The sequence below is a fragment of the Elgaria multicarinata genome, chromosome 8, assembly GCF_023053635.1.
Source record: "Elgaria multicarinata webbii isolate HBS135686 ecotype San Diego chromosome 8, rElgMul1.1.pri, whole genome shotgun sequence".
Classification (NCBI taxonomy): Eukaryota; Metazoa; Chordata; class Lepidosauria; order Squamata; family Anguidae; genus Elgaria; species Elgaria multicarinata.
In genome coordinates, this window is record NC_086178.1 from 35,232,180 (window position 1) to 35,258,332 (window position 26,153).

A 26,153-nucleotide genomic window follows, 5' to 3' on the forward strand; every position below is an offset into this window, starting at 1 on the left:
CCCCTTGGTCTCTGCAGGTAAGGGAGAGGAGGGGGGGCTTACCTGGCACCACTCCCCTCCACTGCGGAGCTCTGATTCGGAGCCGGAGCTCTGCAGCGAAGAGGAGCGGAGTATGGGCGGAGCAGAGCGGGCCGATCCAAAATTTTCGGATCGGCCTGCGGGGCGGAGCGGGGGGTCCATGCACACCCCTAGCAGGCATCCCTCTAGGAGTCAGCAATGACTCAAGTGCTTGCATGAGAGGTTCCTTTCCTTTTTCCTAGTTCAAACAGTGAGTGCTTAAGCTGTCTGTATAATGAATATCATGGTCAGATACCACTGTTTAATGCAGTTTATCTTACTGGATATTGTTTATGTAAAAATAAATAAATTATACTAGATAACATTTCCACCTTGATAAAGAGTTTCCTTGAAATGTGTTGGGTACTATATCCACCTGTGCAGCTGTGTTTTGTTTGTTTTTCTCTATGACTGACTGATCCTCTCCCTCACCCTCCCTGGTTCAAATGTAGAAGCAAAATATGTACACTAGTTTTTGTATGTAGGTCTAGACTTCTAAAAGAAAAAAGAAAAAAGTGTGCATCTAGAATTGTTTAGGAAATAGTTATTCTGAGCTAGGATGACCATATGAAAAGGAGGACAGGGCTCCTGTATCTTTAACAGTTGTATTGAAAAAGGAATTTCAGCAGATGTCTTTTGTATATATGGGGAATCTGGTGAAATTTCCTCTTCATCACAACAGTTAAAGCTGCAGGAGTCCTGCCCTCTTTTGTATGTGGTCACTCTAGTATAGCTCTTGCAGCATTAACTGCTGTGATGAAGAGGGAATTTCACCAGGTGCTGCATGCATACAAAGGAGACCTGCTGAAATTCCCTTTTCTATGCAACTGTTAAAGATACAGGAGCCCTGTCCTCCTTTTCATATGATCACCCTATTCTGAGCCAAGTCATGAGATCTCAGGAAAACAGCACCGAAATGGTCTCCTTATTAATGCTTCAAACATAAATGCACTTCGTAGGGTGTAAGTTTCAATAAATACTTACTTCTGAGTTTGTTACACGGCATAAGGTTGCAGTGTAACAAACTAGACATTAAATATCGTCAATAGTACAAATCTTTTGTTGTTTTGCCAAATATTTGAGCTTATGCCTAGTACAGCACAATTTCTTTCCCTTTTATTTTTGGGCCCCTGAACCTGTTTTCAAAATCAAATGATTATCCGCGGAATAAGCACAGCTGTGGTAAATAAAGGTGCAAGTAAGGTCCTACCCCCCCCTCCTCCAAACATTCCCCAGGCTTGTTGGGGAATGCTGGGAATTGTAGTACTTTTTTTCTGTCTAAACATGCATAGGAACATAGCCGAAGGATGCAATCCTATGCATTTTTAGACAGGAAAAAAAATCCTACAACTCCCATCATTCCCCAGCAAGCATGATTGGGTGGGGAATGCTGGAAATTGCAGGATTTTTCTTTTCTATCTCAACATGCGACTGTGCCTTATGTCTCTTTTCTTCCACGCCCAATCCTATGCGCGCTTACTCAGAAGCAAAACCTACCGAGTCCAACAGCAGTTCAAGCGTGAGAAGCCTTGCTGTCTTCACGAGCAAGCCCAACGGATCTCACAAACATCCAGAATCTAAAGGATTTAGGGCTCTTCCTGGGCAGAACGTGCAGGCAGTTTTGAATCCCTGCGCCTCTCGTCTGAAACTTCAGGCGCCGGGCTATAGAACGCCTCACTATGCAAGGGGAAGATGATGTCAGTGGCAATGCTGTAAAAATACGTCAGCGGCCATCGAGAGCGCTCAGAATAAATAAATGGGATTTCCTGGTCTGCAGGGTCTGGCTGGCCCCTGCTTCTTTCCCACTACTTGTTGACGCTTTTCGCTCCCACGGCCCTGCCTTCTGGATGTTATCCCCACCCACAGTTTCACCCTTCCAGTAAAGGGCGGATCTCGGGCGCTCAGACGATTCGACGCGCAAAGCCGCTTTAGTCGGATAACCCAGCAAAAGCACGTCGGGCGCACGGGCGAGCTCGCCGAGGGAACGCGTCGGCTCCAGGTAGATCCGGGGTAGGGGAAGGCGCTCGGGGGTTATGTAGCCCCGCAAGAACGGGTCCGCCGGCCCCCGAACCCCCCCCCTTGCGGTGTGGGGGACTGAGGCGGTGGATATTTGCCTAGCAGCAGGTGTGTGGCTGCAGCAAGAGCTGCTGGGAAGTCATTATAGGGAAAGCGGAACGGGGATTGCGAATTTGTAAGAAACAAAATCTGCGCCATTCTCGAGGTACTTTCGGTTTCTTTCCCCCCTCCCCTCTCACCCTCCTCCCAGCGTTCCTCATGGCGGTGTGTGCGTGTGCGTGTGTGTGGGTCTCTCCCCCCGGCTTTCCTCTTCGTCTTAAAGTTGCAGCAGCTCCCTTCAGGCTTGCTCTCCACGCCTTTCCGTACGCCCAGAGGAACCCCTTCTATATGTTGTATTGAACCTGTAGAGGTTAGGGAGGGGGACCAATGGGTGCAATCCTGCTCTGGCTTATATGCGGTGTTAGGTGGGGCTCACTCGGGCATGAGCCCCGGCTCCTCTGAGCTGTGCCTTTGATCTTTTCAGCTGCCCCAATTGCCGTTATCTGCCTCAATACAAGCCTGCTTCATCTCTCTGAACGCGGTAGCCTTGCAGTTACTAGGAGACCTTAGAACTCTCAGTTACTAAGGAGACCTTAGTACTATGCACCTTGACTGGGCGAGGAGGGGGAGCCATTGACTGCTGTGTCTCAGACACCAAGAAGTCGGGGTGGGGGTGGCAGCCCCTGTGGGGTCGGGAAAGGTCGCTGAGATGGTACAGGAAATTATGTGGGTAGGGAAACAAGAAGAGGTATCTGTGGATGGGGAAACATTTTCAGGATTGTATCAAGTGTACTATGTAATTCTAAACATGTTTACTCGGAAGTTGTACTAAATTCAATGGGATTTACTCCCAGATTTCTTAAGAGTTGTATGTAGGATTAGAGTCTTACCCCTTAGTGATTGTGCTCAGAGCTACAACCTGCCTTAAACACCCTGATATCTGGATCTAGAGAGAAACTTGGGAGTTGATAACTTTGGTAATTAAAAACAACAACACACAACTAGCCAAAACTAAAAGTAGCTGTGCTGGTCCATGAGAAATAAAAACCAAAAATCCACAGTTGAATAATCTTCATGCATTTTGATATTTGAAGAGTTGTATAATGATGAGGTTGCTAGAAACTTAATATTGCAATATTTGGTGTAGATTTTGGGATTTCAAGACATTAGAACCCAAGAACTGATTTAAAAAAGCATTGTAGATCCCTGAAACTACCAAAATAAATATATGAAATAAAAGGAGGAGCCAGTGTTGGTAGCTGATCTCTTTGTTGTCTCACTTGGCCCAGGTACCAGGAGAAGCAAAAGTCCTCCGGACCTGAGGTCTCTTTCCAGTGCTGTTGTGCATTTTGGTGATGGGGGTGGGGAGTGAGTGAGGATTTACTCAGAAGTAAATCTCATAATTGTGTAAATTTGCAGCCTACATCGTGGATTATTATACTCTACAATATAGTCCTAAACTCTCCGTTGTAGGTGTGTCATGTTCAGTTTGTATTTAATTGGTACATGTTTGAGGTGCCATACAGCTCTTTGCTGGTCTCAGGCACTCCATCCTCCCCACCTGGATTTGGTCCTGAAAGACCAAGGGAAAGTGTGGTTGCATGGAGCGTAAGTTTTAAACAAGCACAATTTGGGACATTGCACCATTCTGTGCCGGAAGGAATCAAGAGGTTAATTAGCTTGCCTTCTATAAAATTTTAATTATAGTCATTATTTCTAATTATTTGTATATGTAAATTAGCACAAGAAAATTTGGGCATTCTCGCTCACCTTTATTCCTCATATTGAGGCAGTAGCTAAATCTTGTCGATTTTTCCTGTATAATATTGCCAGGATTCGATCATTTTTGTCTGTCTCTTCCGCCAAGATGCTTGTTCATGCACTGGTTATTTCTCGGTTGGACTACTGCAACCTTCTTCTCTCTGGCCTTCCTTCTTCTCACATCAGTCCGTTGGTTTCTGTTCACCACTCTGCCGCAAAGATCATCTTCTTGGCTCGCCGCTCTGACCATGTTACTCCGCTTCTGAAATCTCTTCATTGGCTTCCAATTCACTTCAGAATCCAATATAAACTTCTCCTGTTAACCTTCAAAGCTTTTCACGGTCTAGCTCCTTCCTATCTCTCCTCTCTCATCTCACACTATTGCCCCGCTCATGCTCTTCGCTCCTCTGATGCCATGTTTCTCGCCTGCCCAAGGGCCTCTACTTCCCTTGCTCGGCTCCGTCCATTTTCTTCTGCTGCCCCTTACGCCTTTATTATTATTATTATTATTATTATTATTTATTTATATAGCACCATCGATGTACATGGTGCTGTACAGATAACACAGTAAATAGCAAGAACGCTCTTCCAGAACATTTGAGAACTACAAGTTCAATCGCAGCTTTTAAAGCTCAACTAAAAACTTTTCTTTTTCCTAAAGCTTTTAAAACTTGATGTTGTACAGACTTCTACTGTTACTTTCTACTGTTAGTTTTACCCTACCCTGTGCCTGCTTACCCTACCCTGTGCCTGTTTGCATTCTCTTCCCCTCCTTATTGTTTTACTATGATTTTATTAGATTGTAAGCCTATGCAGCAGAGTCTTGCTATTTACTGTTTTACTCTGTACAGCACCATGTACATTGATGGTGCTATATAAATAAATAATAATAAATAATAGTACCAAGCACCACCCTTGATTCTATGTATTCAGCCTGCACACTGACATGGCAGGGAGCAGGTGTTCATGTTACCTGCAGGATCACTTTCTCCCATACAGTCTGCCCCGCACACTCAGGTCCTCTGGGGAGAACTTATTTCAGTCAGTCAAAACTAGGCTGACATCAGTTACCCCAAAGACCTTTTCTTCTGTCGACCCCAGATTGTGGAACAGCCTGCCAGAGGAAATTCGTAAAATTAGCGCTCTCTGTGATTTTAAGACAGCTTTGAAGACTAGCCTTTTCCGGCAGGCCTACCCAGATCATTGTAAAATCAAGAATTTTAAAGATGTGTTGATTCTTGTACTAATGTTGTTCCCCGCCTTGATCCAAAGGGAGAGGCGGGTAATAAATAAATAAATAAATTATTATGTATTCAAAGTAACGTTTCAAAGGAGTCCAGCTTAAAGGAGTTTACAAGCTTGCAGCTGCATGCACCTAAGCACCCCGTTCAGACTTTCTGCAGAACATGTGGCAATCCTGGGTGCAACCAATGAGCAATTCCACTCTTTCTCCCTCACCCTCCCTAAATTCAAAGGGAGCATCTGAACTGGGTTTATGAGATGCTAAATATTTTTTTAAGAAAATTGGTGGGATTATTTCCAATTAGGAGGTCATTATTATTTATTATGTATCTACTATGGCCAGTGAGTATAAGTCCCTGCCTAGAAGAGCTTACAATCTTTTAAAAAAATGACTCAGGGGAAACAACATGGAATGGAAAGGTGAGACAGTTGTAAATGGGGAAGCAAAATGTGGTTGTTTCAGTTACCCGTGCTTAGGCACTAGCTAAATTAAAGTCAGGTGCTAGGACTGGTGTGTGTGTCAAAGATTTTGCTGAAAAGGTGTGTTTTGTGGAGGAAATTGGAAGGGGGGGAAAGAGGTGGAATCATGCAGGCCTTCTCTCATGAAGTTCCAAGCATAGGGGCAGTAAAAGAGGAAGGGACGAGTCTTCTGAGGGGGTGGGAGAACTTCAGATGGTGGAGCTGGAGGAACAAAGATCATGGGAAGGAGTGACTCAGTATATAAGAACAACAGTACAGATGGCTTTGCAGATAAGGAAGGATTGGGACTCTGCTGGATCCATGAGCTAATGTAGGCATTTAAAGAGGGGCATCACATGATTAAAGTGATCAGAGCTGCATAGATGTCAGGAGGTGGAGATGAGCCCGTGGAAAACCAGAGAGCAGGAGCCCAAAGCAACTTTGTGAGGTCGATTAGGCTGAGAGTCAGTGACTGGCCCAAAGTGAGTGAGCTTTACGGCAGAGTGAGGTCTATGGCAGGGTGGGGACTAGAACCTAGAACTCCCCAGCTCTAGTCCGGCAGCCTAACCACTACACTGCATTAGCTCTCATTATCATAGGTAGTGTAATTTTTTTAAAAAAACATGTTGGCCTTCTTCTAATCACAAAAAAGTACAGCTGAATCTCTTGAAGAATCAAACTTCAGAAATTCCATGTTGATGTCTGTCTTTGAAATTCCTTTGTCAAAGAATAAGTCATTGCGTCCTGGAAGGCTGATACATTTCCCTACTGGTTTCTGAACTTGGGCATGTACAGTTAGGGCTTACGGGCTGGGGATGATGGAAGTTGTCCAACACATATGGAGGTTGGGGAAGGCTGCTGTAAATGAATAAGTAGACCACCTGGGTCACAATCCAATGCATGTTTAACCAGACAAAAGTTCACTCAGCTTCCAGCTGGAGCATGCTGGGAGCTGCAGGAGTTTTTCCTATCTAAACATGCATAGGATCACACCCTATATGTTGTAAGCATAAACCAGTGCCGTCTAACAGGGTTGAGCCGAATAATGGCTTAGATCCAAAGATAAATTAACATCAGGAAGTTCATGGAATGAAAATGTTCTGTCCCCTCATCCCTCTGTGGAGACAATTTGCACCCTCTGAAAAGCCACCCCAGAGGGTTACAGGCCCTTCCAGAACAATGTGGGAAGAAGCACAGGGTGCTGCTGGGGGAGATGAGAATTGCCTAATATTGAATTTTGGCAATTGTCATCTCCTTTTGCAGCTTCCTGTATTCCATTCTCCTCATTCTTCAGGACAACTCCCGCCCCTGAGTGGGGAAAGGCACAGGGCATTTTCTTTCTGGACATTTCCTTAATTTTAAGTTATCTTAAGACCCAAGCCTTTTGCTTTCTTTATCAAAATCGGAAGGCTTTCCCCATCAAAACAGCAGAGGTTGCTAGTTATTTCATAGTTTTTATAGCCCCTTTTTAGGGTTCAGCCTCTGCCACTAAGTGGATTGCACTTAACTGAAAATACCAAATTCATCAGAGAAAACAATAAACAGTGCATAGATCAGTAAAATAACCAATAAGATGATAGCAAATATATTAGCATAGCAGCAGCAGATAAGACCTTAGTTAAAAACATAGTATGCTAAAATATTATTAAACAGATTTTATCCTTGGCAATATACTTCCTACAGCCCCACAGCAAAGTCAGTAGGATGATATCCCATGTCCCATATCTCCTTCACCCACGTCTAGTAAATGGGATTGGATGGGAGTCACAACACTAATTTAGTAAGTGGCAGACAGGGCCAAGAAGAGAAGAGACCATGAGGAGTGGAAAAATGCATGTTTTCACCCTTTGGCCTACATCTTTCATCATCATTGCTTGGTTCCTCGAACAAAATAGGAAATAGTGTCTGTAACGCCTGTTTCCTTCTACTTCAGTCATACGTCATTAAAGAGCAAGCGATATAATTTGCAAACCTCTTGTGATCTGGATAGTATCAGTGCAAAACATACCTTTCCTCTGTTTTAATTTTCTGTCTGAACATTAGGCAAGGCTGTAAAGAAAGACACAGTTTGGACTTTGCTGAGTCATTCATTTTCAGATTGCAGGTTCTATCAGTAGCAGGTGTTCGGTGACATTTCTTGTTAATTACTACTGTGGGCTTTTCTTTATTTAACTGGCAGAACAAGAGGTGTGTGTTTGTGTGTGTGTGTGAGAGAGAGAGGTGGGGGAGGAGTCCATGGGAGGGATAACTTTTTAAAAAAATCCTTCCTTTTGGGTCCAACGGGTAGGTAAATAATTACCCTAGCTCCAGGGCCATTTCAAATATGTCTCTGGGGCAGGGTAGGTAACCAGATGGCTATAGGCACAAATGCACCCCCGGACACCTTTCTTGGCTCTCATTGAGGTGCACTACCATTGTGACTCACCTAGAGTGGCCATATGGAAAGGAGGAATGGGCTCCTGTATCTTTAACAGTTGTACAGAAAAGGGAATTTCAACAGGTGTCACTTCCATGCATGCAGCAACTGGTGAATTTCCCTCTTCACACAACAGTTAAAGCCCTGCCCTTTTTTGTATCTGGTAAAGAAAGCAGGGCTCCTGCAGCTTTAACTGTTTTGATGAAGAGGGAAATTCACCAGGTGTTGCATGCATACAAATGGTAGCAGGGCAGGATCTACACTACTGCTTTAAAATGGTTTATAACAGTAGTGACAACTGTTGGGGCCCAGAACACACTCCATATCTAGTTTTCAAAATGTTTTCAAAGTGTCATATCCTGCTTGGTGTAGATCTGGCCCTGCTGAAATTTGCTTTTCTATACAACTGTTAAAGATACAGGAACCCTGCCCTCCTTTTCATAGGGTCACCCTAGACTCACCATGCTTCCCAGGTATCCTTTGTGTAGTAGTGCCTAGGACAGTTTCTTATATTTTCAAATGTGCCTAAGGGTCCACAATGGTTACCCACCTCTATTCTGCAAAATGATAAAAAGCCTCCCCTGACCTGCCCTTAGAACATCCTCTTTGTGCCCTTACTGATGGTAAAGCTATGCCGGTGGAACAGCCGTTGCAGCAGAAAACTCTGCCACTATCTAGGATGGACTTCTATGGACAGATCTCCTTCTTTGCTTGTGGAGGGGAGGCATGGAGAAACCAGTGACCCCTGGGATACTGTCCCAGGAATCATTGTATAGCACCATGTGATTTGAAATGCCAATCTCTTAGCAATTAGAAGAAGAAGAAGAAAACTCTGAAATTTTTCTTCTCATTTTTGTTTCCCCTGGAGGAAAAATACTTAAGAGGAGATCCACAACAAGATAAGAACAGAAATACAGCTACCAGGTACATTTCACACATTATACATTTTCTGATTAGAACAAACATACCAATGAAAGAAAGAATGTTAAATCATGACAAAATGGAAATGCTGCAAAACTGAGCAACCTGCGGAAAAACAGGAAACCAGTGGAAGTGGAAATGGAAAATATTTTCTTAGGAGAAATCCTAACCAAGAGAGAGAAATACATCTAAAGGCCAAACTAGATGTGGCGTTATTCAAAAATTAAAAAAAAAATAGCATGAGTAGGGACTCCCGGGCCAAATTGGTACTATGGTGTGTGTGTAGGGGGTGGAGACAGGGGACTTAACCCTTTATCCTTGTCATGGCTCTGATGCAAATGGGGGCTGGGGGACTTCTGCACCAGGTATTTGTAATGGAAAGAAAGCTCATATTGGTACCAATAAGAACTCTTCTCCCATTGTAAACAGGAGCCCCGCAAGCCCTGTTTGACTTGGAACCCTGTGCAAAGGGTCAAATCCCCCCCTTCCTCCCAGAATGTGGTTCCAATCCAGCTTGCTCCCTCATCTTGTGCCAGCTGTGTATTAAAATACAAGGGCTGAGGGGGATGAATAACATCGTATCTAATTTGGCAGGAAAAGAAATAATTCCTCGTTATGACGGATGGAGAAACGAGTCTAATGTGTATGGAAAAGTTCATAAGAGGTTGCCTAATTTTGCCATCTTGGTGGCAGGAGGCTAAGCAACGCTAACTCCTTTTAGGAGACCTGTTTTCTATTTGTGCCTCCCAGGAATAGATAAATGGAACTCTAGAGTACATGAGAGAGCAGGAAGTGTCGGAAGTACAGTGGTGGAACATTCTCTTTCTCTAATAATTTCCCTCCTCTCTTGATCTGCTCAATCCTGTGTGTGATACGTGGACCAGCCTTTGTGCCATACTAATCAGCTGCCTTCTCCTTGAGTACCCTTATTTGTTTGGGTGAGGCTGCTACATGGTAAGTAGTATGAAGGCTGCAGCATCACTTCTTTCAGGATTGCTGCTGAACATAGTTCCATACAGGCTTTAGAAGGGAAAACCCCTACCTGAGCTAACAAGAAGAATTACTGTAATAATGTAGTGCCAGGATATGTTTCCTGTCCTCTAGAAGGTCTCTGGTCAGTTTTGCTAAATAGGAATGGAATCCAATAAAATGACTTGCTTATTTGGAGCTCTGCCTTGGATAAACACAAGCAGGAAAACTGATTGTAATCTCTGCATTTAAAAAAAATGTTTCCATGTGCTGCGCACAGCTGATACGTTGTAGCATTTGAAAAAGAATGTGAAAAATCATTGGGTAAATTCTCATTGGCTGAGAGAGCAATCCTATGCATATTTCAACAGAAAATGCTCTACAACTCTGAGCATGCCCCAGCCAGTTATAGGATTTCCCCCCTGTCTAAACATGCATAGGATTGCACCCTAAATTAACAAATAAAAGTATTCACTTCCATGCTTTTATATTAAATAGCATGTCTCAGTTTCAACGTTCTTTGTCCTTTTTCTCAGATATTTTTGAGGCTTAATTATATCCCTTATCTAGCAAAAAATGTGCTATTACTGCCATCGCTTGTAATTCATTTTTAGATTTGCTGTTCAGTATCTCAGTTTGTGCCTTATGTTTCTGGTACCTGAGTATTTGTCATTCCTCTGAATTCACACAATGTGTACCTCAGAGTATTAGAGGCAGTAACCCTCTATGCTTCTTCCAATATCAAAGGCAGTAAGTCATCAGAGGTAGTAAGCCATTTTCTTAAATGTTCAATGTTTTATAATAATAATAATAATAATAATAATGATGTACACCATTTGCTGGGGAACATGGGCAGGCAAGTACTACTGCACTAATGTCCTGCTTGTGGTTTTCCCATCAACAGCTGGTTGGCTGCTGTGTGAACAGAATGCTGGACTAAATGGGGCCTTGATCTGAGCCAGCTTGGCTCTTCTTACATTCTTAATCAAGCATGTCAATAGGAGCGATCTAGTACAGTGGTCTACAACTGGTCCAGACCCAAAACCCACCTCAGACTCTTGACCTGCAACATGGGACTCACTTTCACAATTGCCCAACATGGCGGCAACAGCTTTGCTGCAACCCATCTGGACTGATCATGTGAACCACTTTTGAGTCATGACCCACTAGTTGAAGACCACTGATCTAGTATATACTGTATCGTTGGGCTTCCAAAAATCTTTTGACAAGCGGTGTCACCAGATGAGCGTTTTATTGCATGCTCATTGCTGGGCACTCATGGATTTTCGTGGGTCTCTCTCGCGATGTCATTATCCAGTTATTTATTTATTTTAGATTATTTTTATCCCGCACCTCAGCCAAAAGGCTCTCGGAGCGGCTTACAATTTATCAGTAAAGAAGACAGTCCCTACCCTCACGCTTACATTCTAAAAAAGACATGACACACAAGGAAAAGGGGATGGGTAGGGAAGAGGGAGAAAATAAAAAGAAAAAATCTGCATCCCACACGCCTCCCACCTCTTCTAGCCTTGACACAACCCACCCACCCACCCCCACACACAAACACCCCAGTAAGACTGCCTTATTTTGTGAGATAGAACTTGCTGCTGTCTCCTGCTGTGTGCAGGAGAAGCAGCACAATCAAAACAGCCCACTGAATGGGCCACCTGCATGTTGTTTACTTCTTTTGAAAGAGGAAGTAATGAGGGACAAATGCGCAGGCAGGGAAGCAAACAGTAAGGAAACATGATTCCCCCTGTGTGGCGATGCTCAAGAGCTCCTTTCAGATGTTAGAAGAATGCTTGGAGGGAGTGTTAAAGAATTTTATTTTAGTCTGTTATTGTAAGTGATATAAATTTACACTGCCCAGTAAACTTCCTCCAACTTTTTATTGCGTTGCTAAGAGTGTTGTGAGGAGGTGAGGCCGCTCCCTCTTTTAATTAGCTCTGCTGGTATGTAACAAACAGCTAGAACAATCAGAACCTCTGTGATTGGACAAATGACCCCAGGTAGGACACTGTTACGTGTAAGACATATGTGTAATGAGCCTGGGGGTGGTGTTCAGTTCTCCCTCCGATGTTGTTAAGAGAACCCGTTGCAACGTTTGGACTCTGCCTTGCAATAAAAAGTGCTTGGCTTTAAGAATGCTACCTGAAGTCATGTTGGTGTTTGACCTGCAGTGAAAAAGTCCACGACAGGAGGAACATGGTGGTGCTCACTGGCCCCAGGCCAAGCATTGCCATCACTGCTAACTCTGCTCTCCCCACCTCTATGGCTGAAAGTCAGAAGCAGGGAGGCTACGTGCGTAAAGTTGAACTGGCAGTGAGTAACCAGAAAAGAGATCTTGGTAGATAGCTCCATGAAGACATCAACTGAGTGGCTGTGTTTGCACATAATGATAAGCCAGGCAACCTGGTTTGTTATTATGCGGTTGTCCGGCTTATTTTTGGTTTACTGTGAATGAGCAGTGTAATGGCACACGCAGCCTGTTTCATCCTTCCTCTATGCAAGGAGGTAAAACCAAATGGGAAGCATGAGTGTATCTTGATCTCTGAAAACTAGAGAAAGCATTAGCTTATGATGTCTGACTCCAGTTTTCTGGCTTGCTGCTCTCAAACAAACCAGGCTCATGAGCCAGCAAAGACCTGTTGGTTTACATCCTCTGGTTTGTTTGGGAGCAACAAACCAAGAGCCTGGGTCTGGATATCACAATAAGCTAATGCTTGCTCATTGGAGAAGAAAGAAGTGAAGTGGAAGCGAATGGACTGTGTGTACCATCTTGCTGCTCGTTCACAGTAAATCAGGATAACCCAGGCAGCCTGAGGTATTTTTACATGCATACACTTGTTTAGCCTGGATAAGAGAAGATTGAGGAGAGACATTATAGCACTCTTCAAATACTTGAAAGATTGTCACACAGAGGAGGGTCAGGGTCTCTTCTCAATCATCCCAGACTGCAGGATACAGAATAATGGGCTTAAGTTACAGGAAGCCAGATTCCGGCTGGACATCAGGAAAAACTTCCTGACTGTTAGAGCAGTATGACAATGGAACCAGTTCCCTAGGGAGGTTGTGGGCTCTCACACACTAGAGGCATTCAAGAGGCAGCTGGACAACCATCTGTCAGGTATGCTTTAAGGTGGATTCCTGCATTGAGTAGGGGGTTGGACTTGATGGCCTTATAGGCCCCTTCCAACTTTACTATTCCATGATTCCTTGATCCACTACTGTGTAGCGTTAGTGAAGGAGATACTAAATATTGGGAAAGGTGATGAAAATAAGATGGCTTGATAATTTTATTTTACAGTGCAGCTATATTCTGAATATAGGGCATGGTTCTTGTCTTCCCATCTCAAAAATGATGTTATAAAGCCAAAAAGGGGCAATCAGAGATTGGAGTATCTTCCCTTCCAGGAAAGGTGAACCCATTTGGAGATTATTAGTTCAGATAAAAGTTGACTTAAAGGGAAGATATGATAGTTCTTTATAAAATTACCCATGTTGTGGAGAAAGTGATTAAAGGGAACTTTTCCTGCAGTCGTGGAAAGGGAGGAATGCATATCTATTAACGTTTTATCTTTGGTGAATGAGTTACAAATACACACTGAAAAAATTGATGTGGGGAGGGAAGTATGATCATGTTGTAAAAATGTTTCTCTTCCCCCCCCCCCCCCGCCCAGAAGCAGTTGAACACAGACGCATAGAAATGACATGTGAGTAATATCTTTTTCTGTCTTGAGTGATACCTTCGAACAGTCTTCCAGATGTGTTGGTTAGCAATTCGCATCATGCTCAGCAAGCACAGCTCTCACGCAGCTGGGGAACTAGGCTCTCTAGTAAAGCATACGATATTGCATGGAGCCTTGCTACACTGTGTGCTCCTTTTATTTTTTATTTATTTATTGCATCCAGGGCCTCTCGTGTTTTGTTTTTCCTAACAAGAAAAGTCTGTAGTTTTCTCAATGGCGTTGTGGAAGCCTCTTGCAGTTGCGTAATTCCGCTATACCACAGCGCTGTCTAGTGGCTGTATAACTGAAATGTATAGAAAGGCAGAGGAAGAAATCCCCTGGAAAAAAGCACTTGTAAAGGAGCCAATCCTAATCCCTCAAAGAATCCTGAAGCAGAAGCCTCAGTAAAGGTATTGGGATAAAAGCCGCATATAGAAATGCCCTTTGACGTTTTCTACTTTCTGCATATACGCAAAGAACAGAGGTTTGAAACATTGATGCTGCCATTAGCAGCTATTCATCCTTGTGAAAATAATAGGAGGGTTTGAAATGTATCCACTGCAAATGGGGGGAACAGACTGAAGCTTTAGTATGTTTGAAATGTCTTTCTGCTTTTCCAAGAAATAAGTCTGAATTTGTACCAGCAGCTCCTGGATACCCTGGGTCAGCATATCCTGGACAACAGGCACAGTATGGATACCCTCAATATGCACCTGGACCAGGAAAATATGCTCCTGGACCAGTTTTTCAAGGTAAGAGGTTCATACGAATGCAAACATTCCAGTTTGACCTAATTTGAAAGGATCATTGCCTGAAAAAAACAGAAAGAAAAGTAATTCCGGTATCAGCAGCCAGCATGTTTCAGTAGCTGGTGGGGTCCATCTACCTGAGCAGTCCCCCATCACAACCATGCTGACTCCTACCTGGCCTGCAACCTTAACTCCACTTAGTTCCCCCCTCCCATGATGTGTGGCTGAGGAACTGCAAGTCACTCCTCCTGGATGTGCTTTCCCAGCAGTGCTGGTGCGTTGGGATGGGAACCAAGCAGCTGCTCATTGATGGTCCACCATTTTGTATTTCATTGTCCGATTACCAGCTGCAGTAATTCCTATCAACTTTATCTTTTCGGTGTCTCTTGTGATCATCCTATCAGTTAGTTGCTCTGAGAAATGGGAGGGGGGAAATGGAGGAGGAGCAGCAAATGGTACATAGTCTTGTTGGCCACCTGGGTAACAATTGAATAAGCTCTTCAGGCCTAAAGAGACGTTTTAAATCTGTGTCTAGCAGCTATGTCCTTTGGTTCACTTTTGTTCTTGTGTGTTCATTTTTCTTCTAGAGTAGGTGCACAGGACCCAATCCAGACCTTAAAAGCCCCCCTGCCCCCCATGCTAGGGTTCCAGTCTAAATGAGAGGCCCTGTGCCTACTCCAGAGTCAAAAAAAGAGGGGCTGGGGAGACAGTTTTGCTAGGCACAGATTTAAGGCAATGTCTATTTTGGCTCTCTGAGACCATATTGATCTGAAACTGGTGGTAGTATTAACATACATATTAAAAACAGGCAGAGAATTAATTACATACAACAGACTTCCAAATAGCCCTCAAATGTAAACTGGCAGCATCAATGTAAGGTTAAACCATAGTTTAGCATTACACAAAAACGACTCAGGCTCCTGAGCTTTTTCATCCGCTCCCCTCTTCCAGCCTGGCTGTGAGGAGCCTGGGAAGCTTTTGCTTCCATGTTCAACTAACCATGGTTTGATCGTTATTTGTCAACCCAGGGAAATTGTGGTTAGTTTTAACTATGGTTTACAAAAGAAGCCAACTTAAAACTATGTGTTTCTTTACTCTGACATGTTTTCCTAAACCATAGTTAAGATCTCCCAAATTCTGGTTTCAAACATAACATCAAAGGCAGTTAGTTGAAAATTGAAGCAAAAGCATCCATTGTACCATGACTACACGGGAGAGGGATCACACAAACCCAAGCTCAGACACATAATGTTAAAACACAGTATAATGTTACACTGTTTTTTTGTTTTTAAATTTTGTATACTTTTTAAATGTTTACTGTTTTAAACTTTTGTAAACTGCCCAGAGAGCTTCAGCTATGGGGCAGTATATAAATGTAACAAATAAATAAATAGCATTATGTTCAAACCACTTGGCATATTAGAATATGTAAATATTAACAACCAAATTCCCTTAATAGCATTAATTGGTACGCTGCCCTGAGATAGAAGGCGTGATACAAAATGTTTTAATAAATAAATAATCTCTGTATGATTATTTTAATCTTGTCATTGACCTGGTTCGCACAATCACCATAGCTTAAACAAACCATAGTGGCTTGTTTAAGCTGTGGCGCATACCAGGCACCATTTTCCTAATTCCCCACCCAAGTGCAGCTTGTTGTGTCATCTGAACCCAGGTGGCATGACTTGCTGAAGGGGGAAACAACCCTCAAATAACCCATAGGTGGTTGTTGGGTTACTCTCAACTATCCTCCTAGGATTTTGCCCTAAGTTGTGAAAACTCTTGTCTTCTGCAATGCTCTATATACCAAGATGGTGGGGAAAGTACGTAGTACATAAGGAATTCAATATTTAGGCAAATTGAGTTGACTTGTGATGTCACCTGAATTCCTTCATCGGAGACCATGACCAAATATCTTGAATTCATCTCTGAACTGGCTTTCCCTCAGTTGCGAGTGTATCATGCTTGCTTATCTGCCTCAATAAATCTAAAACTGCTTTTAATGTATGTAGGTGTCTGAACATACTTCTTCACCCATGCGAATGTCTTACTTTGCAGAGCTCAGGCCCTGGGAGACAGTACTGTATAAATACGAGCAGCAATAATCATAATGGAGGTGTATGTGTTTGCCCCTAACATACTGCTCCTGAAACTCATTAATTCTGCTGGCACAGTATGTAATGCAGGATGACATTACTGTGAACAATAATCCTTTCGATGTGGCTTAGTAAATTCAAATGATCAAAAGGATGCATTTATCCCTTGGGAAAAACATGCATCCATTAGACTATTTGAATTTTAAAAGCCATTGGGGAAGGAGCATTGGTTCCCTGCTTGCTGTTGCAGAAATATGAACTCATCCATGCTGCAGAATGATGGAGGATGGTGTTACCTGTATGTTGGGAATGGAGTGAGGCAAAAACTGCTGATCAGGGATGGCTGTAAGGGCTGTAGCTCAGTCGCACATGGCTTGCATGCTGAAGGTCCCAGGTTCAATCCCCGGCATCTCCAGGTAGGGCTGAGAAAATACCCTGTCTGAAACCCTGGAGAGCCTCTGCTGGTTAGTGTAGACCAGGGGTAGAGAACGTGACCCTCCAGATGTGGTTCTGGAGGCAAAAGATCAGAGGTGAGTTGCTAGAGACAACCAGACAACAGATGGAGAAGACTTTTCGCTAAAGCCCTCAATGGTCTGAAAGGGCCAGGTTGGGATGGGTGAAATCTAATCAGGTTGCAGAGTTTAAGATTGAGAAATTCCCTGCCATTGATTATGTCAGCCTTGAAGGCAAGTCACGCTGTGTCTGGCGGTGCATGCATATCTACTTCCCTGATAGCTGTGCTCAATCTTATCATGGGGTACTTAATCTAGTGTTGTTTGCTAAGGCACCTTGTTAAATACGGAGCTGGGTATGTGACTTGAATGTTGCTGCCCTCATGACAAGATCTCTTGCTCAAGTGTCGTGTAATATTTCCTAGCCTTGACTCGATACATTCTAGGCTGAGCTTCTTAACTTGAATGCTCTGTATTCTGCCAGATACCAGAGTGGGCTGTCTGTGCACGCTTTTGTGCCAAGCAACTTTCCAACAGAGTGTATGGCAACTTCCTATGTGGGTTGTTGTTGGTGTCATGAATATAGACCAGCATGGTGTAGTAGTTAGACCCAGGCTCAAATCCCTGTTCAGCCACTGAACTTACTGAGTGGTCTTGGGCCAGTCACTATCTCAAAGCCTAACCTGCCTTGCAAGGTTGTTGTGAGCATAAGGAAGTAGGGAAGAGACTACACATAGTGCCCTTAGTACCTTGGAACTAGTGTGGAAGAATGTATGTATGCATGTATGTAAAACTGAACGTATGTGTGTGGGTTTGTGTTTCTGTAAATGTTTACCCACTTCTAGATGAGCTGCAAATGTGAAATTTGGGACACTGATAGGTCTTCCTGTGCAATGTACCCAAAAATCCTAAAACCCAATTTTTTGCAGTTTAAATGTTTTTTAATAACTTTAAACAAATCCTACTATGACGCCTACAACTCCCAGCAACTGTTAAGGAACCGCTTCTCAGAGGATTGGGACAACTGCGGAACACCACATGCATTCTGGGAGTTCTTGGGGGATCACACACAGCTATGTGGGGCATCACCCAAGTTCTCTGAAATGGCTACACATCCCAGCATGCCTTGCACGGAGCTGCCCACATCCACTGAGAGCCGCTTTCCTCCACTCTTCAACGATGTTACCCCTCAAGAGAGCGGTGAGGAACAGCATCCGCGATGAGCGGAGGGAAGCAGATTAACGTTATTCGGGAACCCAAGCAACACTGGTAATATCTGCTAGTTAATAATAATCTTTAATAATAATGAATATTAATAACAGCAACAACAACTATTATTATTATTATTATTATTATTATTATTATTATTATTATTATTAGCCAAAATATAAACACATGGTGACATCCAGTTAGAAATAAAGGTATGGTTTACATTATGTACAGTAGGCATACATTTCCTTTGTGCACAACTTGCAATAAGCATACTTCTGAGTAAACATGCATAGGATTGCACTGTAAGAACCCAGTGCACAAAGCTACTGTCCAGCATGTGCACTGCATTTCAGAAGTGGCAATTCGATACATGCATTTTCGTATCTCTGCATAGTGAGGAAGAAGCTAATGTATGAAGTGTCCCTGAAATTTGTTATATATAGACGAAATCTGTTAAATTGGCTTTTTTCTCCTCCTTCAAGGTGCTCCTGGACAGCCTCCTTATGCACAGCAGGGTTATCCAGGAACCTACGGAGCTCCTCCAGTTCAGGGCCAGCCTAATGCAGCTCCTGGTGCAATATGGATGCCAGTACCACCACCACCTCCCAACTGTCCTCCTGGGCTGGAGTATTTAAGCCAGGTCTCTCTTTCTCTCTCTCTCTGTTCATTTTTCTTCTGCATACAATACTTCAATGAGTTTGTCTTATTGGGCAGGCACTGGGGGTGGGGAGCATTTAAGAGCTGTTTAATAACCATTGAGATGGCTGCTAATGTTAAAATGTATGTTTAAAAGACTTACCTAGGTCATTGTTGTTACATCTCACCCAAATTAGCAATATTTAAGAGACTCCTCTATCTCAGATGTGTGTGGAGGCTTGACCCAGGATCAGATGCTCGAAGAGGAATGTTTCTTTGCACTGCTTCACCTGTGAGAGTTCATGGCAGTGCACCCGTGATATGCACAAGCATATCTTGCTCTAGAACTGCTAGCTACACACACTCTGTTGCTTTAGTAAAATGGCAACTATCGGTGGAACATTCTTCCCCAACCTGCTGCCCTTCAGATGTTTTCGACTACAGGTCTCCTCACCCCATACCATGGGTGCTGATGGGAGTGGAAGTACAAAATATATGGAGGGCACCAGCTTAGGGAAGGTTGTTAGAGCGTGAGAAGGCAGGCCATAACAACACTGAACGATGGCTGGAAGAGGTTGTTTGTGGCTGACAGTAGCAGTTGTTGGAACTGATAAGTGTTACAGTTACTTAGAGTTAATTCTCTCCATGTGGAGACATTTATATGAACTGGACCAGAATTCCACTTCCCCATATTTTTTACAGCTGCATTTGTGAAAGTCGCTCATAGCACCACCATAGCTACCCTGGTATTGAGTTAAGACTCTCCCAAGAATAGTTATTGACACATTTACCAGGAAGCAAATTGCATGGATTTTTTTTTTTTTTAATTGAAGCTACTTCTACATACAAATATTCATGAGTTTAGGATAGAGCTGAATACTTATGGAGCAGCTTCTCAGTATTGTAAATCATGTAAACAGAACATAAGATAATTGTGCAATTACATATTTTTTTGTTTTGTTACAAGCCTGTTCTAACATTTGATTGTTCTTTAAAACTCCTCTTACAGATCGACCAGATATTAATTCATCAGCAGCTTGAGCTTCTAGAAAGTATGTATCTTATATTACTTTATATTATTAGTGCATTAAAATACATTTCAAATTATGTGCCTCAACTTTTTAAAGTTTGTTTTTTTATTGTATTTCCTAGGGCGTGAGCTGAATTATTGTACTTACAATGCAGAGGGTGGGGTGGAGGGGCTATTCAAATTTCAAAAGCATTGCTTATGTGTGATTTCTGAAATTCAATACTTAATTAAACCAAAAAAGTATGTGTATAAATTCACTGGCCTGATTCGTACATAATGGGTTGTTGAATTCTAGGTTGTTGTGATGTGCCAGCCCAGCTGAGCTAACAAATCATGATTTGTTAACCACAGACAACCCAAAAAGAGAATCCGTGTTTTTTTCGGTGTGGGTGTAAACTTCAAACATGTGAACCCAGAGCTGTGGGTTGTTCATAGATTGTTTTACGAGGCTACAAAGATGGTAGGCAAGTGGGGTGGGGGGGGGGGGAAGAAATAAACAGTTGCACTTCATGCCAGTAATAGAGTGCCACAAAAGCATTTGGCATACAGGGAGGAAGTGGGTGAAAGAGGAGGGAAACAAACAACCTAGTGGATTGAGAAAACAAGCCATGGTTTGTTTCATCATCTCCCAGACAAACCCTGGGTAGGACAACAAACCATGAGTTAAATAAATCATGAGTTGGTGTTTTGTGCAAACCAGATCATCGGGATTGCACTGTTATAACTGACACTAAGGTGCTGTGTGCATGAATATTACTAATAATTATATATGCTGTACAGAATTTGGGTTAGCACCTGGAAACTAGTTTTTTCTGTACCATTCTGTTTTGACCCACCCACATACATTCAGCTGAGCATGTGCACTGAATCTACCTGCATGCAAGTGCCCCAGGTTTTCCATGGAACCAGATGGCACCTGCATGCATGCCCTGCCTGTTCACATACAGCAGGGGCAGGGATCCTCTTTCAGCCCAAAGGCCAAATTGAATGTGCAGGTCCTTGGGGGGCACATCCCAGTGGTAGGTGGGGCCAAAGGCAAAAGGAGGGGGAGGTCAAAATGCCGGCATATTTTAGCTTAAAGCTCCTACTGGCCCCATTCAGACTACTGGCCCCATTAAGGTCAATGCATTCCATTAACTATTTTGTGGTTAAGCAGCATGGTTTAGTGTGTTGTCTGAATCAAGGCACTGTCAGTTACTAAGCCTTAGGAGAGGCATTCCAGCCTTTCAAATGGGGGGAACTTCGCAAGCATCAGGAAACCAGAACACTATTGGCCAAGGGAAGAAGTTGTGGCCATCTGGAGAAGCCCAGAGGGCCAGATTTTGACCGGGGCGGGGGGAGGGATTTGAGGTTCCCCAACCCTGACATATAGGCAGTCCTGATGTAAGGGCTCTCTTGTCAAGGCTGGTGGGTGCAGGCTAGTTCTCCCAACCCCGCCACCAGCACATGCGGATTCTTTGAGTCTGAATAAGTCTTCTAACAGAAGCTTTTGTATTTCAGTACTAACTGGCTTTGAAACTGCCAACAAATATGAACTAAAGAATGCTTTGGGGCAAAGGGTGTACTTTGCAGCCGAGGAAAATGACTGCTGTACGCGAAACTGCTGCGGACCAGCGCGACCATTTACAATGACAATTATTGACAACATGGGCCATGAAGTCATCCAGCTCATGCGACCTCTCAGATGCTCTAGCTGCTGCTGTCCTTGCTGCTTACAAGAGGTAATTTACCAGCTGTTTCTTCCATCTTTCTTTAGGAAAACCAACTGGAAACCATCAAGCTACGGTTATTTTATTTTATGTGTAAACTTTCTCATTTCATTGACCATGTGAGATGACCCTTCATGAATTTCATGCTGGGTTGCTTTGGATGCGGTGTAGCTTTTGCCAGCAATTCATGGGTAAATTAACAAGCTGTGGGTTAACTTGGGGTTGTTTAACCCACAAACAAGCCCAAATGCCCAGCTTTAAACATCACAGATGTCACGATGAGCCACTACCAGGTTCCAGTAACAACCTTCAAATGCCATATTTGAGAGTTGTTAGTAGAACCACAAAGTGGCTCACATGCAGTGCATTCCCCTGCAATTTGTGGGTTAATTAATGTGGCTCGTGTGGCACAGAGCCTCATGTGGCGCAGAGTGGTAAGCGGCAGTTACTGCAGCCGAAACTCTCCCCACGGCCTGAGTTCAATCCCAGCGGAAGCTGGTTCTCAGGCAGCCGGCTCAGGTCGACTCAGCCTTCCATCCTTTTGAGGTCGGTAAAATGAGTACCCAGCTGGCTGGGGGAAAGGTAACTCTGACTGGGGAAGGCAATGGCAAACCACCCCACTACAAAGTCTGCCAAGAAAGCGTCAGCGAAAGCAGGTGTCCCTCTAGGAGTCAGTAATAACTCAAGTGCTTGCACGAGAGGTTCCTTTCCTTTCCTTTTTAATGTGGCTTTGATTAACTCACAAATTGTCTCTGGATGCCACCTTTATGTCTGTACAAGGTCACTGGCTTCCCATTCCTGGGTTGCTTAATGTGACGTGTGAACACAGAACTTTGTGTTGTTGAGGGACAATGGTTTGTTGTTGGGCTCAACCTCTGGGTTGTTTGTCCCTCCATAACCCAGGATTCCAGGTTCATATATCACATTAACCCAGGAGCGGGGCATTCCTGGATTGTTTATGAAACCAGATGCATACTGGAGTGGCAAATATGTAGAGGCAGTGTGCTTGCTTCCTCTAGTGCAATCCACAAATTCATAGGTTGAACAATCCATGAATTGTTGTTATGTGCAAACTAGGTCTGTGTCTCCTTTGCAGATTTTGTGGACGTGTTAGAAAAAACAAAAGTGGAACATTGCTTTCTGATTCAGCTGTGTCTATTTCCCCCCCAGCTTGAAGTTCACGCCCCACCAGGCAATCCAATTGGGTATATTAAACAGATCTGGGATCCCTGTCTGCCTAAATTTTCTATCCAAAACCAAGCCCAAGAAGACATACTTAAAGTTGTTGGGCCCTGTGTAGTCTGCAGCTGCTGTGAAGATATTAACTTTGAGGTAAGTCATTCTATCCAATTGGCCACAGCCAGTGGCCTGTGGAATAAAGCAAGCTACCCTGTCTATTTTATTTGGTTTCAGCAAAGTCTTCTAATGTTTGGAGCTGGTATTGTTGTCAGTTTGGGGAGAAAATGCCAGTTATTGAGTTACTTGGTTTGCTATATTTATAGCCCTCAGAGTGCAGAGCTGAAGGGTAGCACACACAGCGTCTGGCAGTCTGCCTTCTCCCCACCCATTTCCCAGGAAGGAATTTCATTCATTCAAAAATATTGATATACCGCTTCCCATTTTTTAAATCCTAAAGTGGTTTACAGCAAATTCTAAAACAAGACATCATTTTAAAAGCATGCCAATATTAAGACGTTGATGGTTGGAAGAAGCTGGGGTAAACAGGTAAGTTTTAATAATGGTCGAAAAACCTGATGGGCAGTGCCAGATGGGAGATCCTTCCAAAGGGTGGGTGTCACGACAAAGAAGGCCTGTTGCTGCCTGACGGGACTCTGCAGGCTGTGACACAGACAACACCTCCGTGAAGATCACAATGGTCTTAGAGGTCTATATAGGGGAAGACAGTTTTCCAGGTGTCATCAGGGTGATGGGGAGACCAACCTGGCCCCATCGATCAACCAGAAAAGGGGCTGCTACTTCAAGGCTTGTTTTCCTCTCCCCTCCTCATTTTTTTCCTTTGGTATTGTGTCTATTTGTTCATGCCCACAGGCTCATAATCTATTGTATCTTTATATTTGTGCAATGCTTAGAAAACTGGAGATATTTTAGTAGTATTAGATACTGATTTGTTATTTTAACTTATTCTGTCCCCCACAGTTTGGGGGATGGTGGTAACACTGAAAAGAAACTAAAATTAATTTTGTGCCAGCTGCTAAACGTTGCTTGTCCCCGGTCCTTGTTAATCTTGCCATTTCTATAGGGCTGTGCACCACTTTGGCTCTGCATCTGAATTCCTAGCCAAAGTGGGTCGATTCAGACTGAATTGTTCTGGATCTGGAGTGTGTCAGATTGGGCACGAAACACTTTGTCCCAGTTTAGACTTGCCCCCACCCACAGATGTGCCCACCGAGCCATGTGAGGCCCCTGCTCCTCGTGAGTGCCAGCAGTGGTCTGTGCCTCTTCATGGGTTACCGTTTTAAAAATGGTGACTTGTGTATTTCTGTAAAACCTTCCAGAAATGGCAGCCATAAAGCAGCCTTTTATGTAATATTATGCCTGTTGTGTACATGGCTGGAGGGCACCAGGTTGGGGAAGGCTGGTTTAAACACCTGCACCTGTGAAGGCTTGAAATGCCTTCAGTAACTTTCTCATCACACGTGTCTCTCTATCTTTTAAAACTAGGTGAAGTCAGTAGATGAGAAGAACACGGTTGGAAGGATTTCTAAGCAATGGACCGGGTTTGTGAGGGAGGCCTTCACAGATGCTGACAATTTTGGAATCCAGTTTCCAGCGGACCTCGACGTTAAAATGAAAGCTGTCATGATTGGGGCTTGCTTTCTTATAGTAAGTGGAACAGTCTCAAATGTTGTGTTATCAGTGATCTTATTGCTGAGCTGAGGCAGTTGCTTGTGGAATCTAAATATCAGGGCCTCCACGGTTGTGCCTGACCGCCCCCACCCCCAGCTTCATATGGGGCACTTTGAACCTGTGAGACTTTCTGAATTCTCTTGGCTGATAGGGACCGTGGTGAAAATAGCCCAAGTGCCTAGCTGATGATTGAAAAGCTTCAGCAGTTTGCTGGCATTTGTTAGATGAGCTACAGATGGCAAATTTGCTTTTGGCACAAGTGATTGCTTAAACTGCTGTAGTGTAAGTTGATCCATAATCCTGAGCTGCCAGCTCTGGGAAGGGCCAACTGCCAAATTCTGTTTGATCCAAGGATACAGTTGGAAGGGAGACAATCAAGCTGAATTTAATGAAATGCTTAATATAATGGAACTTGCCATTCACTAGGGCCTGGTTTGCACATAACGACAACCCACAGGTTGTTTAATCCATGAGTTGTAGGTAACATGCATGGGTGTGTTTGCAGCTGTCTGTCTGCTCACCACTTCTGCTTTGTTTCTGGATTACAAAACAATCTAGAAATAACCCCATTCTGGGGCTGTTTGCTGTGATGTCCAAATCCAGCACTCTGGGTTGTTAGGGGAGAACAACCCAGAGGCCTAACCCATTGTTTGTTGTTGGGTTGAGATTATTTCTCCCATAACAATGCAGAGAGTTTGTTTTGCACATCATGACAAACAACCCAGGAACAGGGTAGGCATTCCTGGGTAGTATGCTAAACTAGATGCAAAGTGGAACCAGCAAGTGGTTGGTTGTATGAACCAAGTCTAGGTTGCAGTTGAATGGTGCAGTGTTGGTTATTACAAAAATCAAAGCAGACCATGCAGGAAATGTATTCTCCAGTCTTCCACTCGCATGGCAGTATGTTGTATTGTATGAGTCCCAACCAAAGGCTTTCCTTAAACAGCTTGGATTTTTCAAAGACCTTGTTTAAAAAAGAAAAGGAAAAAGGAAAACATTATGATTTTAAACTGAAGTTTGTCTTAACTACTGACTTTTTGTTTGTTTGTTATTTTCTCTCTCTCTCTCTCTGTATAGGATTTCATGTTTTTTGAACATGGACAAGATCGGCGCCAGGGAACTGGGGTCTGGTAACAGAGCTCACGTCTGCATTATAAAAGCTTCAAAGAAAACTCTTGTGTTACTTCTATTTTTGCTTGGCCAAAGTGGAGTATCTCATATAAGGGATTTTCCTTACAACTTATTTTTGTACTATGGCTGCTGCTCTCACACTTACAGTGCCGTAATGCTCCTATTTATGGGGGGGGGGGCAGCTTTAAGATTAGTAATACATTGAAGTGTATATTTTTATTTCATTTTACTATTTTTGATATATTAAATGTATACCTATAGGGCTGCCGCTAGTGCCATTTTTCTTAATAGAAAGGCAGGCTACAAATCAGAATAAATAAATAGGGAGAGATCCTGCCCCATGTACAGTGCTCTGGAAGGATGGCACACATGGGCAATGTAAAAAAGTTGTTGTGAGAAATGGAAAAGGCTTCTGTATTTTAAATTAAGGATCATGCTCTAGTTTTCTATGTAGAGCCAATATAAAACAAACTTCGAAGGTACTATTTTTCGGTCTTGGGCATTTTATTTACAACACATCACACCTTACACTTTAATGCATATTGAACCTGATAATGCATGTAAAATTATTACATCTGTATGCTCTTCTCTTCAAAAAGTTTTAAAAAGTATAAATACTGAGAAAAATGCCAGTGACAATTTTACAATTAGTGTGTGTC

The 26,153-nt window shown here is 43.3% G+C and overlaps 1 protein-coding gene across 9 annotated transcripts; it reads left to right on the forward strand.

Moving 5' to 3' along the window:
* Positions 1-1,855: 1,855 nt before the first annotated feature.
* Positions 1,856-25,976, forward strand: LOC134402587 (phospholipid scramblase 1-like). Of its 9 annotated transcripts, none has more exons than XM_063132131.1 (10): positions 1,856-2,056; positions 8,859-8,914; positions 13,561-13,593; positions 14,253-14,360; positions 18,603-18,760; positions 19,766-19,808; positions 21,287-21,507; positions 22,666-22,827; positions 24,178-24,339; positions 25,441-25,976. In XM_063132131.1, exons 3-10 carry the CDS (start codon positions 13,587-13,589, stop codon positions 25,495-25,497), a joined length of 918 nt encoding a protein of 305 aa, XP_062988201.1. In that variant the 5' UTR covers positions 1,856-2,056; positions 8,859-8,914; positions 13,561-13,586; the 3' UTR covers positions 25,498-25,976. The 9 variants fall into 9 exon arrangements, with proteins under 9 accessions (XP_062988201.1, XP_062988206.1, XP_062988202.1 ...); XM_063132136.1 differs by having other exon boundaries at positions 14,256-14,360; XM_063132132.1 differs by having other exon boundaries at positions 13,564-13,593.
* The last annotated feature ends 177 nt before the right edge of the window (positions 25,977-26,153 follow it).

Coding starts and splice junctions, on each gene's coding strand:
- LOC134402587 (XM_063132131.1), top strand. Junction 14,361..18,602: donor TCCTGGACCAGTTTTTCAAG/GTAAGAGGTTCA, acceptor TCCTCCTTCAAG/GTGCTCCTGGACAGCCTCCT. Junction 24,340..25,440: donor TTGGGGCTTGCTTTCTTATA/GTAAGTGGAACA, acceptor CTCTCTGTATAG/GATTTCATGTTTTTTGAACA.